General features: G+C 38.0%; 1 protein-coding gene across 6 annotated transcripts in view; it reads left to right on the top strand.

Annotated features, from left to right (window-relative positions):
• Positions 1-12,742, top strand: part of DGCR2 (DiGeorge syndrome critical region gene 2) — a 77,959-nt gene that overhangs the window by 43,685 nt on the left and 21,532 nt on the right. For 2 of the 6 annotated variants that reach the window (XM_043497855.1, XM_043497854.1), the window contains 5 exons: positions 671-715; positions 2,979-3,189; positions 4,718-4,794; positions 10,986-11,162; positions 12,481-12,684. In XM_043497855.1, the coding sequence (XP_043353790.1) occupies positions 671-715; positions 2,979-3,189; positions 4,718-4,794; positions 10,986-11,162; positions 12,481-12,684 (714 nt within the window). Of the gene's footprint in view, positions 1-670; positions 716-2,969; positions 3,190-4,717; positions 4,795-10,985; positions 11,163-12,480; positions 12,685-12,742 lie in introns of all 6 variants that reach the window. The other 4 variants (XM_038373428.2, XM_038373426.2, XM_038373427.2 and 1 more) reach the window with 2 other exon arrangements.

The following is a 12,742-nucleotide window of genomic DNA, read 5'->3' as shown; positions in this document are numbered from 1 at the left end:
AGTACAGGTCTTCAGCAGGTGTGAAAATCTGGTCTTATTTCTCTTGAGAGACTAGTTTCAGCACAGAAGCATTAATCCAATGCCCCAGTGTTACAAAGACTTATGCATGTGCTTTGAGTAAAGAACATGAGTAGTCCAACTGGCTCATTAAAGGTAAGTTCAGGTACTCACATTTATAAGTGGGGAATAAAACCTTTCTACTTTGAGTATTGCTCTAGAAAAATAGCAGGATAAAAATTGGACTTAAGTCATTCAAGTTTGATTCTTTAAATTTTCAACAGTGAGTTCCTAGGGAAATAATTTAACTTAAGAAAACTCTGAACTATAATAGCAGTTTGTCTGATAGTATGAATGTTAGCCTTTAAGGAAAAATGTTCTTAAGAAACAAAGCATTTGGAAATTTGCCACCTCTTATCCCTCTAAAGAAAAGAAAAAACCCCTCAGAAGTCAGTTACCTAAATTTGTTGATCACTTTAACCTGTCCTTGCTCAGCTGTTGTGAATATATGCCAGCCTTGGCACAGGTGCTCTTTACTTAACCTTGATAACTAGGCTGAGGTACTTGCCAGTCAGAAAATGACCCAGTCTTGGTAAATGGGAATACTGTATACAACTTTTTGCATGGCTGTTTTAGCCTAGGTCTTTAATCCCTAGCATTCTTATTGTGAGAGAGACTGAACTAAAAGCAGATACATGGGAGCTGAACATCCAAATAAGTAAGGCTTAAGAATTTCTTTTATTGGAAACAAGATGCAGAAAAATATTGCTTTGCCTTTTAATATGCTATTTAAAATAAAATCCCTTTTGACTAGAGTAGAGAACTCTCCTATCCTATGCTGAAATGACTAGTGTTAAACTTCTTAAATGCTGCTTTCTGGGGGTTAATGCAATTTCTGGCTAGCAGTTAAGTAGAGTTGAAGATCTAGATCCCAGCAGGAGAACTAGTCCGTAAGGCGTGTGGTGGTGACTTTACACAGAATGCATTTTCTGTAGAATGAGGAATCTCATTGATAAATGGTTAAGGGGACAGGTTGAAAGCGGTAGTGAAATTTTTCAACCATTCTTTCATTGTTCTGATTGGTCTTTATTTTTTTTTTATGGTATTGCTATAAACAGAAGCTGTCACAGAGGCAGACAGCTAATACAAGCCAAAATTAAAATTAACATTTCACTAAGATTAAAGAAAAGCAAACAGGGTTTTTAAAATATATTTATAAAATTTGTTATGGACTGATGGACTTAACTAGTTTTGGTAAATTGTTGATTTTTGAAATTAAATAATTCTTTTATAACAAATTGGTATGGAAGTAGTTGTGGTGGCTATAACTTAATTTGCCATGTAATCAAGTGTGTTGGCAGACCATTCTATCTGTTCTTACACAACTCACACCACTGTGGTAGCACTTATTCGCAGTTATATTTCAGAGACAAATAGTCAAGGAAACCCTATTTTATAAAATGGCTCAAGAGCTGTAGTTCAAGAAGTAAGTGGTAACTATGTTAACCCACTGGATAAAACTTTTCCTCTCTTCCCTGAAAGCAGGCTGTTGATCATGCACTCATTAAAATTAAATCAGGCAGAAGAGGGGTACTGAGATTTGAAGATTTAAACATGATTTATCAGGTCATGGATTCAGTTATGCTATACTACCTATGTCTGTTTCAATGAACTCCACATAAATGTGATTCTTCAAATCCTGGTTACTTCATTTTCATATTTGGGTCAGTCATATGGTATTGCATGCAACTTGTATTTATTATTTCATTCAAAGCATTTGAACTATTACAGATTAGTCAGGTTTTTATTTAAGATATTAAGTAATTCTAAAAACGTGGGTTGGAAGATCACAAAAGGACTTTAGAGCTGTAAAAGCCTTGATAATTGTCTAGCATGTGAAAAATGAATATTCTACTGTGTTGAATTTTAGCAAATTTAGAAAGAACTTGGGTATGGTAAATAGTTGTATTATTTCACTATTTTATGATAGAGATCACTGTGATTCCAAAGAGTTTTGAGGTCCTTTTGGTTATGAACAGAGACCAGATAAATGCTCCAGCAAGAGTTAAATAACGAGTGAGGTTACTGTGTCCTGGCAAGTGCTGCAGAATTAATGTTGCCTTGCTTCCAGTCCGTACCAAATGCAACAGCTAAAATAATCTTTCTTCCTGTTAATTCAGATTGTGCTATCTCTCTGTAAGTCTCTCCACTGGATGCTCATCCACTCCAGTTGTGCCAGCCTTTAATGCCCATTGGTCCATTTCTTCCACAAACATTTCCATGCTTTCTTCTGCACTTCACCTTACTTATAAATTGCCCTCCCTGAACTAATCCATAAGACTTTCACATCCTTAGTAAAGACCCACTTCTGCTGTGAAGTCTATAGGAAATGTAATTGGTTACTAACGGCTGTGTTTTGTAACAATAGGGGAACATGGATACTATTTACTTAACGTTGTAATAAAAGAAGGAAAAACCTTTGGAAGCATCAAGTTGTGCATGTTGTTAACTTGTGTAACTGCATGATCATATCTTTCTCTTCCTACTGCTCCCCACTTTTTTCTTCTTACTCTCTTGCTGCTTGTTTCATATTAGACTGTAAGATCTTCAGGGCAGTGACGGAATGTGTGATTTTTCTCTTATGTTTGGTGTCTTGCATGGTAGAGCCTGTAACTTGATCAGGGCCTTTGAGTGCTACCACAGTGCAAGTGAAAAGTGGTGAAAAGTAAATCCATGTTTGAAATCTCAGAAAGACAAGTTTTTGTTAAGAAATTTTTTCATCATGAAACATTACCATACTCTTTAATGCACGTCATCTCATAGTTGTGGGATTGAGGGGGTGGGGGGAGAGAGAGAATTTAGTGTTCTGAAAATATTTATAATATATACTAACTTTTATTTAACTAGTAGATATATGTTGTCTCAAGTTAAGATCCTAATTTTGGGGGATGGTTTTCCCTTCTATTCTCCATGTTTCCTAGGAAAGTGCCCAACAGGATGGCATCACTATGAGGGCACAGCCAGTTGTTACAGGGTGTATTTAAATGGGGAGAACTACTGGGATGCTGTGCAGACATGTCAGAGGGTGAATGGATCGCTGGCCACTTTCACCACAGATCAGGAGCTCAGGTTCATCCTGGCACAGGAGTGGGACCTAGAAGAGAGAGCCTTTGGAAGGAAGGACCAACGTAGGTGAGTCAGAAGGAAAAATAATGATTCCATATTGGATGAAATTGATTTCTGCATGAATTAACAAGTAACTGCTAATGTTGTGCAAATTGGGTAGTTCAGTTTGCTTAGAATTTAATGATAAAAATTGATCAACTGTTGGTTTTGACTACTAAGCTACTGCCAGTTGTCATCAGTTTTCTTTTTTAACCAGCATTAATGAATAAACTGCAAACTTCATATGATTGCTTGCAGTCAAATAAATAACTTTTTTTCCAGTCTCAATGTCTTTGCATCGCTGAACAGAAAACAATAACTGTAGCAAGAATAAAAAGAAAAGGAGTACTTGTGGCACGTTAGAGACTAACAAATTTATTAGAGCATAAGCTTTCGTGAGCTACAGCTCACTTCATGGGATGCATTTGGTGGAAAAAACAGAGGGGAGATTGAGACACATATACACACACACACACACACACACACACACACACACACACACACAACATGAAACAATGGGTTTATCATACACACTGTAAGGAGAATGATCACTTAAGATAAGCCATTGCCAGCGGGGGAGGGGGGGGTGAACACCATGGTGAACACCATGAAAGGTTTTCCTCCTCCTCCCCCCCCCGCCCCCGCTGCTGGTGATGGCTTATCTTAAGTGATCACTCTCCTTACAGTGTGTATGATAAACCCATTGTTTCATGTTCTCTCTCTGTGTGTGTGTGTGTGTGTGTGTGTGTGTGTGTATATATATGTGTATATATATGTGTGTGTGTGTGTGTGTGTGTGTGTGTATATAATCAATCTCCCCTCTGTTTTTTCCACCAAATGCATCCCATGAAGTGAGCTGTAGCTCACGAAAGCTTATGCTCTAATAAATTCGTTAGTCTCTAACGTGCCATAAGTACTCCTTTTTCTTTTTGCGAATACAGACTAACATGGCTGCTACTCTGAAACCTGTAGCAAGAATGAAATATTTTAATGCGGTGTGTATTATGCTGAGGTTTTTCAGTGGAGTACTGGGAGAGTTCTAGTTTTCTCTAAATATTTAAACTGAATGTTCAAATTTATGGGCAATAAAAGACCAATAATACTGACAACATTGCTATCTTGAGATAGAAATGAAAGGGCCATTCTGAGAGAAGTCTCTGAACATCTGCTCTAGTTTAGTTTGAGGGGAGGATGTTCTATTTGAGAGAGGACTACGCCCCAAAACATAGAATTACCGTTATTTTATCCATGGGTCTTTCATCAGGTCTCTGCTGTGCTGTCCTGTCACCAGTACTATTACTCTTTTTTTTGTTACTATTGCTACTTCCGGTTCTAATTCAGCATCAGACAGGAAATGCATTTGGCAGATATTTTAAGAACATGCATATTTTAGGTCAATTTAATTTAATTTAGGTCAATTTAAAAGTGGAAAAATAGGAAATTTAGTAGTAAGGTTCTATATTACTTGTTCTCCTTTTTATGGTAGTATTTTTCCCCTCTTGCTTTTTGGAATAGTTTAAAAATGCCTTTTTTTTTTTTTTTTTAAACTATCTAGGTTCTGGGTTGGATATCAGTATGTCATAACCAACCGAAATCGTTCTCTAGAAGGTCACTGGGAGGTGGCTTATAAAGGTAAGTTTCTGACTTCCATGCAGCTTGCTTAAAAATAAAGCTAGTTAAACATATGCTCAAAACAGCTATCCTCAAGCATGAATGTAATCTATAAAGATAGTTTCTTTCAAGGGGGAGAGAAGTTGCAGTAATTCAAAGGGAGAACTGCTTCACAATATCAGATGGAATGCCTATGGTAACTATCTCTTTAGTTTAGGCTTTAGAAATTTCCTGGTACAAAATGACTGCAAAATATAATAGAATGGAAGATTTCTATCCTATGTGGGGGTATCCTTTGAGAAAGATGGGCGCTAAATATGGCTGAATTTTGTAGTTCCATGTACTGACGGTTAATCTTATTTACAGAATCTCCATAAAAAACAGTCTGTGGGAAACCACTTTGTAGAATAAGTAGGTTTAGCTGTGATGAGGTAAGTTTGTGGTTTCAGCGTAAAAAGAGTAAAGAACACTGAAATGCCTAGGTATCTCCTCATCTCTTGTTTTGTAATCTGGCCACATTTTTGGAAGAGCCACTCAATTCTCCAGACACTTGAGAAAGTATTTCTACCTCTTTTATTGCTCGGATGTTAATCAGAAGCTGTTTGCAGTAGGCTCAGTGTTTACAAAAAGAAGTAAACAACTGAATAGCTTATTAGCCCAGGAAATTCCACAATTAAGCTTTGAGCAATCTCAGAGTTTTAAATCTGCAGTGTCACCAAAGTGAATACTACATAAAAGTAATCTACAATTTAATTTTTATGGAGGTGTAGGAAACTAATAGGTATCATAAATAGGTAGATATTGAAATAAGTGTCTGTACCAGAGTGAGTGACAAAATTGTTTCACATTGGTATTTTAAAGTGGGTCTAGTTTGTACAGGCCAGTATTTTCCATATGGCAGGTACTATTTGATTCCTCTGATACAGAGTTCATTGAAATAACTCTTCAAAACTCAGCGAAACTCTCACCTGTTTCTTCTTCTTCTTCTTCTTCTTCTTGTTTAATTTTCAAATTGTTCGTTTGAAATGGAGATTGAAATATGATTTCATTTATACCTTCTCCAGAACAATGATAAAGCACATTGACTCATGGGTAGGAGGAAGCTTACACCTACATTATACTATTTATACCCAAACAGAAAGCTTCATTCTGCAAGGTGGTCAGTTTACAGCTCTAATAGCTGTAAACGTCCTTAAAACTTTTTTAAAATGTAAAAGAAAACTCTTCTGAAATGCTGATGTACAGTTGTCTAGATCAGTGCTTCTCAAGCTATCTGGTGTAGGGGACTGGCATTTTTTTTTTTTTTTTCCAGTGTGCGTGCAGACTGGCAGCTGATGGCTCGTGGACCAGCACCGGTCCGCGGACCACCACTTTTGAGTATCACTGGTCTTGATTATAAATAGTTTGTCTCCCTTAGTTTATCCAACTGAACAAAATGCTCTGCCAGTGCAAGACTGCCAAGCTGATTCACTTTCAAAAACAGCTGTACTCTGAAAAGTGAACGTAGGCCTTTTTGGTTCTGTTTTTTAAACTACCCTGGATGTTTGTTGCAGTAATGTTCAGATCAAATATGTCCACTGCCCCAGTACAGCAAAGCATTTCAGCATGAGTAGTTCTATTAAAGTCAATGAGTCCACTCGTTTGTGTAGAATTAAGCACGTTCTTAAATGCTCTGCTGGACTGGTGCCTTGACATAAGGGAAAACAAGCTTTCTAATAGGCAGTGTTGCAAAGTCATCTAAAGTCAATCTGTCTTATTTCCTTCTCAGGCATCACTTTTGGCAGTAGAGGATGTGCAGGGTAAATTCTGCCCTCATACCTGTGTAACTCCATTGTGTGTGAACTGATTGTACATAAATGACAAACAGAATTTGACCAAACAGAACTTGGTCATTAGTTAAGTTGATGTGCAAGAAGTAGTAGCAATGGGGTAGCCACTGACGCATCTCCAGTATACAGAACATCCCCTCAGTTGTCCCTCCCCCTGCCAGCATGACCTTGCACAGTGCGTGCAAGGGCATGCTACACTGAGGATGTCTTTTTACAGAATTTGCTACCTCACTTCCTCTGGTGTGACCTCATACACACCATGTATTCAACATCACACCTTTGAAGGTAAGATGGTGTGTTCTGCAAAATGGCATCCTCTGTGCATGATACCCTATAAAACCACATCCAGTTAGTTTTATGATAGAACTGGGCAGGGGACAAACCATACAAAATCAGGACAGTTCAGCTTAAAACCAGGCGAATAGCTTGCCCAAGTAACATCCAGCTCAACTGTTCCATAGTAACTTTAGCTTTACAGTGCCATCAGGAATCAAAGTACTTAAATTTATTTTTGCCACAAAAGTGAGCAGATCTGACTGACTATTCAGACTATTCACTAATGCATCCGATGAAGTGAGCTGTAGCTCACAAAAGCTTATGCTCAAATAAATTTGTTAGTCTCTAAGGTGCCACAAGTACTCCTTTTCTTTTTGACTATTCATAAGAGCACTTCTGTTGGGCCAGGAGGTGCCACTTTCACAGTTGCTTTAGAAGAATAGAGCAGCACTGCAGTATTCCTTGGGGGGTTGGAAAATTGCAAACTCTTTATATTAAATTCATGGCTCTTGATGGACAAAAAGTACCATAAATGATCAGTTAGCCTATAACACCCAGGAAAAATACAGATCTCTATTTCTCTTGAAGGGAAATGTCATTGCTCTTTACTGGGAAGCTGACTGTACTACCATCTGCTGGTGAAACTATTTAGAGCAGTTATAACTTTATTTTTTCATAATGTGTACCATTTAATAGTTAGTTACAATTCTGACTTTTCATTTGTCAGATGGTGGCATCAATTCATGTTTTCTTGATGCCATAGAACCTTGCTTTAAGAAAGTCTATTAAAAGTAGACTACAGGGAAAAGTTTCAAAAGTGTCTAAGTCTCATTTTCGAAAGTCCTCATTTAGCTACTTTTGAAAATTTTGCTCCATGACAAGTCTGTATAGTTTGGTGGATGGACTCTCTTTTCTTAGGAGTTTCATAAAAGAAATCTTTCCCATCAGGTCAAATGCTACTTCAGCAGACTGTTGTATTAGAGGATCATTTTATCATTTAACCATATGATGATGTATGGGAGTCAGGGCATTAAGACCAACATTTTCAAGCCTGGGTACCTAATGTTGGGCTCCTAAATCCATATGCACTGGTCTAACTTTTCACAGCTGCTGACCCTGGAAGTCAATGGAAGGGTCCTTGTGCCCCTCAACTTTGAATATCAGGCCACTTACGCTTGGTTGTCTAAATATTAATTTAGACGCCTTAACTTTAGGCATCTAAGTTTGAAATTGTTGACTCTATTACAAAACACACACTTGGTAGCTCTAATCTCCAGCTACATTATCTGTATCACTTTCGCTTGCCATTAAATTTATAAATTAGAGAAGTTGCCAATATGGAACATTCATGTTTGGATTGTGTCATGAATCACATTTAATCAGTGTGTTCTGTATTTCAATTATACTGAATCTCTTCAGAGATAAACAGATAGCAAATCTGAATTTAACAGACAAAGGTGATTTATATTAGTATTAGGGCTGTCAAGTGATTTAAAAAAATTAATTGTGATTAATTGCACTGTTAATAATGGAATACCATTTATTTAAATATTTTTGGACATTTTCTACATTTTTTCAAATACATCAGACCCTCGCTAGAATGTGCATCTATATAGCGTGAATTCTCATATAATGCGGTTGCAGCCATGGATCCCAAATTTAATTACTTTTAATTGCAATTCATTTTAACGCGGTCCCTGCTATAATGCGGTACCACGCCTGGATCCCAAATCCTGTGTTCTAGCAAGGGTCCGGTGCATATTTATTTCAGTTACAACACAGAATACACAGTTTACAGTGCTCACTTATATTTATTTTTGGTTACAAGTATTTGCACTGTATTAAAAAAAATAGTATTTTTCAGTTCCCCTAATACAAGTAGTGTAGTGCAATTTCTTTATCATGAAAGTTGAACTTCACAAATGTAGAATTATGTTTTAAAAAAAAAATACTACATTCAAAAATAAAACAATATAAAATTTTATCACCTACAAGTCCACTCAGTCTGTCATCTTGTTCAGCCAGTTGCTCAGACAAACAAGTTTTTATGTTTGCAGGAAATAATGCTGCCTGCTTCTTATTTATAATGTCACCTGAAAGTGAGAATGTGCGTTCGCATGGCGCTGTTGTAGCCGGCGTTGCCAGATGCGCTAAAAATTCGTGTCTCCCTTCACCAGTCCAGGGGATATGTGTCCATGCTGATGACTGGTTCTGCTCAATAACAATCCAAAGAAGCGTGGACTGATGCATGTTCATTTTCATTATCTGAGTTGGATGCCACCAGCAGAAGGTTGGTTTTTCTTGGTGGTTCAATTTCTGTAGTTGCCGCATCAGAATGTTGCTCTTTTCAGACTTCTGAAAGCATGCTGCACACCTCTTCCCTCTCTGATTTTGGAAGGCACTTCAGATTCTTAAGCCTTAGGTCAAGTGCTGTAGCTATCTTTAGAAATTTCACATCGGTACCTTCTTTGCGTTTTGTCAAATCTGCAGTGAAAGTGTTCTTAAAATGAACAACATGTGTTGAGTCATCATCTGAGACTGCTATAACATGAAATATATGGCAGAATGCGAGTAAAACAGAGCAGAGGACATACAATTCTCTCCCCAAGGAGTTCAGTCAAAATTAAATTAACGCATTTTTTTTTTTTAAACAAGAGTCATCAGCATGGAAACATGTCCTCTGGAATGGTGGCCGAAGCATGAAGGGACATATGAATGTTTAGCATATCTGGCATGTAAATACCTTGCAATACCGGCTACAAAAATGCCATGCAAATGCCTGTTCTCACTTTCTGACGACATTGTAAATAAGTGGGCAGCATTCTCTCCTGTAAATGTAAACAAACTTGTTTGTCTTAGTGATTGGCTGAACAAGAAGTAGGACTGAGTGGACTTGTAGGCTCTGAAGTTTTACATTGTTTTGTTTTTGAGTGCAGTTATGTAACACAATCTACATTTTAAAATTGCACTTTCATGACAGAGATTACACTATAGTACTTGTATCAATCGGGTGAATTGAAAAATACTATTTCTATCATTTTTACTGTGCAAGTATTTGAAATAAAAAATATACACTTCAGTTACAACAGAGAATACAGGTATATATGAAAATGGGGAAAAAATCCCAAATATTTAATAAATTTCAATTGGTATTCTATTGTTTAATAGTGCGATTAAAACTGCAATTAATCATTAATTATTTGGAGTTAATTGCCTGAGTTAACTGTGATTGACAGGCCTGATCAGTATAATATTTAAACTGTTTGTACTCCCAGCAATTTTTTCATAGTTTTTGAAAGGGATTAGTATAGATGGGTAAGCGTAATCCCCATTTTACAGGCAGGGTAGGTGAGGCACAAAGACCTTGAATTATGTGCATGATGTCTCTTGCAGTCAGTGGTGTTGAGAAATAGTCCAGGAATGCTGACTCCAAGTGCTCAATCCACTAATCCACAACTGCCCCTCGTGCCCAAAAAAATACACAAATGTGGGAAAATGAGATTACCTTGTGACAACATTAGCATGAAAAACATGGGGTTAGATTCTCAGGCCTGGCTTGGAGCCCATTACAATTGTGGGGAATGGGAGAAATAAAGATGCTGGTCAATGACTCCAGAGGGCCATTACAGCAGTGAGGGATCAGCCCAAACATGGCCAAGAAACCACAATAGTGCCATTTCCCTAGCTACACTCTGGGCATCTTAAGAGCTGTCAGATCTCTCACTTGGGATTCCTCCATGATAATGGAATCCTCAGATAACCAAACCAGCATTGCAGGGTGGGTTGGAGCAAAGCAGCTGCAGTGGGATCAGGATCTGTTCATGTTCAGAATAAGATTACATGAGTGTATAAAATGACATTTTGGTACCTTAAACATGGTTTATAATGTAGCTACAGCAGCCTTTCCTCTTTACAAACACGTCTTATCTTGGGATACAGCGATGTGTCTTTCTGTTCCTCCCAACTCAAGGAGCATTGCTAAAATTAAAGGATAGTTGCCTTGTACTAGAAGTTGGCTGTGCATGAAGTAAATGAAAAGCTCTCTAGAGTGTCTAAAGCTTCATAAACCTGCAGGTTGCTCACACCAATAATAAATTCTCACCCTAGGTTCCTCAGAAGTATTCTTGCCCCCGGATCCTATCTTTGGTACGGCTATGTCTGAAAATGAAAATGTTCTTTGTGCCCAGCTTCAGTGTTTCCATTTACCCACCCTTCGGCACCACGGTTTACACAGCTGGTACGCTGAAAACTGCTATGAGAAGTCTTCATTCCTCTGTAAAAGGAGTAAGTTGTAATACCATGCAGATAATCAAATAAAAATGTTTGTACAGATGACTTATAAATACGCAGAGCTCTGAGTAGACATCTGTTTTGTCCTTTGTGCCTCTTGTCCTGGATCAATGAATTTCAAACAGCTGCAAAAGTTCTCTGAATTAGTTGCCTGTTTAAGTGGAGGATTAACACCATTGGTTGCCAGTTGTAGAAAAAACAATTAACGCATTTGGATGTAAAGAAGTAAGGCTTTCATTCTAACAGTAACCCTTATTCCCTCTCTTAAGCTGTGTAAAGTCGACTTTTTAGAGGGACATTCGTGCTTCACAGTCTTTTCAGATGGCATTGAAGATGGATGGTATCAGTGGCCCTTTTTGGGAGAAAAGTTAGATCATCTTGAGCTGTTGTTGAAGTGTGATCCTGCTTCCTTTTGTAACAAAGTAAGATTAACTCTCACAGAAAGGAAGGAGAAAAATAACTTCTATCTCTGGTGCTTTCTGCTGTTGCTGAGAAATTGCAGGCACAGCATATAGTCTTGACTGCTACTCCTGAGACCTGCCAAACTTCTAACATCTGACTGTTTTAAGGGCATTGTTTTTAGCTTGCCTTTCTGGTCACTAGTTCTAAGCACAGTGTTTCAATGGCTGAAGTTGTCTTGTTCAGCTAAGCAGACTGTCAATAGACAGAAGGCAGGAAGAGAGACAGGAAAGAGGAGAGAGAGAGAGAGATAAGTTGGGGGGAAAAAATAATACGTAAGGGAAGGAATGATAGCAGGAATTGAAGACTTGCATCCTAGGTGGTCAGAATTTAGCCAAAGCTGGTGAAGGTCATAATACTATCTGGTTTCCTGGTTACTGATTCTGAAAGATGCCTTAATCAGGCCAAGTCAAAGGTCCAACGGTGGCATTTATGGGTCCCAGGAGATGGCAGGAGCAGAAGTCCACTTGCCCTACTCTTTCTTTCAATGATCCTCAGATAAGAAATGTCTAAAAGATTGGCAGCTACATCCTATTAATACTGACTAAATAAAACACTTTGATTACTTCAGTTATTAAAAAAACAAAAAAATAAAAAAATCTTGCATGTTTAGAATCTTTCAGCTTTCTATCACGCCAGCCCATGGCATTACCATGACCCTTGAGGATTGCTTTTCACAGTTCTTTTAATGTAAACAATCCAGTTTGTACTTGTCTTTTCATTTCCAGCTTTTGCTTATTTTTAAGCAATTTTACATAACAGATTGAGTTGGGTGCCTGTTACTCTGGCAGAAAGAGTTGCACATGTGATTTCTTCTGGTGAGGTATTGATACACATTTCTGTTCTGTTCCAGGCCAGACCTGTGTTGATATCAAAGACAACATTGTTGATGAAGGCTACTATTTCACCCCAAAAGGGGACGACCCCTGTTTGAGTTGTACCTGTCACAATGGGGAACCGGAGATGTGTGTAGCAGCCCTGTGTGAACGGCCCCAGGGTTGTCAGCAGTATCGCAAAGACCCAAAGGAGTGTTGCAAATTTACATGTTTAGATCCGGGTAAGTGTGTTAAACTGCATGTTTTCGGCTGAGTGAAGTGAGATCTAACGCTCAACTT

The sequence above is a fragment of the Dermochelys coriacea genome, chromosome 15 (assembly GCF_009764565.3).
Source record: "Dermochelys coriacea isolate rDerCor1 chromosome 15, rDerCor1.pri.v4, whole genome shotgun sequence".
Taxonomy (NCBI): domain Eukaryota; kingdom Metazoa; phylum Chordata; order Testudines; family Dermochelyidae; genus Dermochelys; species Dermochelys coriacea.
Note: the sequence above shows the minus strand (reverse complement) of the source record. Positions and strands in the feature narration are given on the sequence as shown.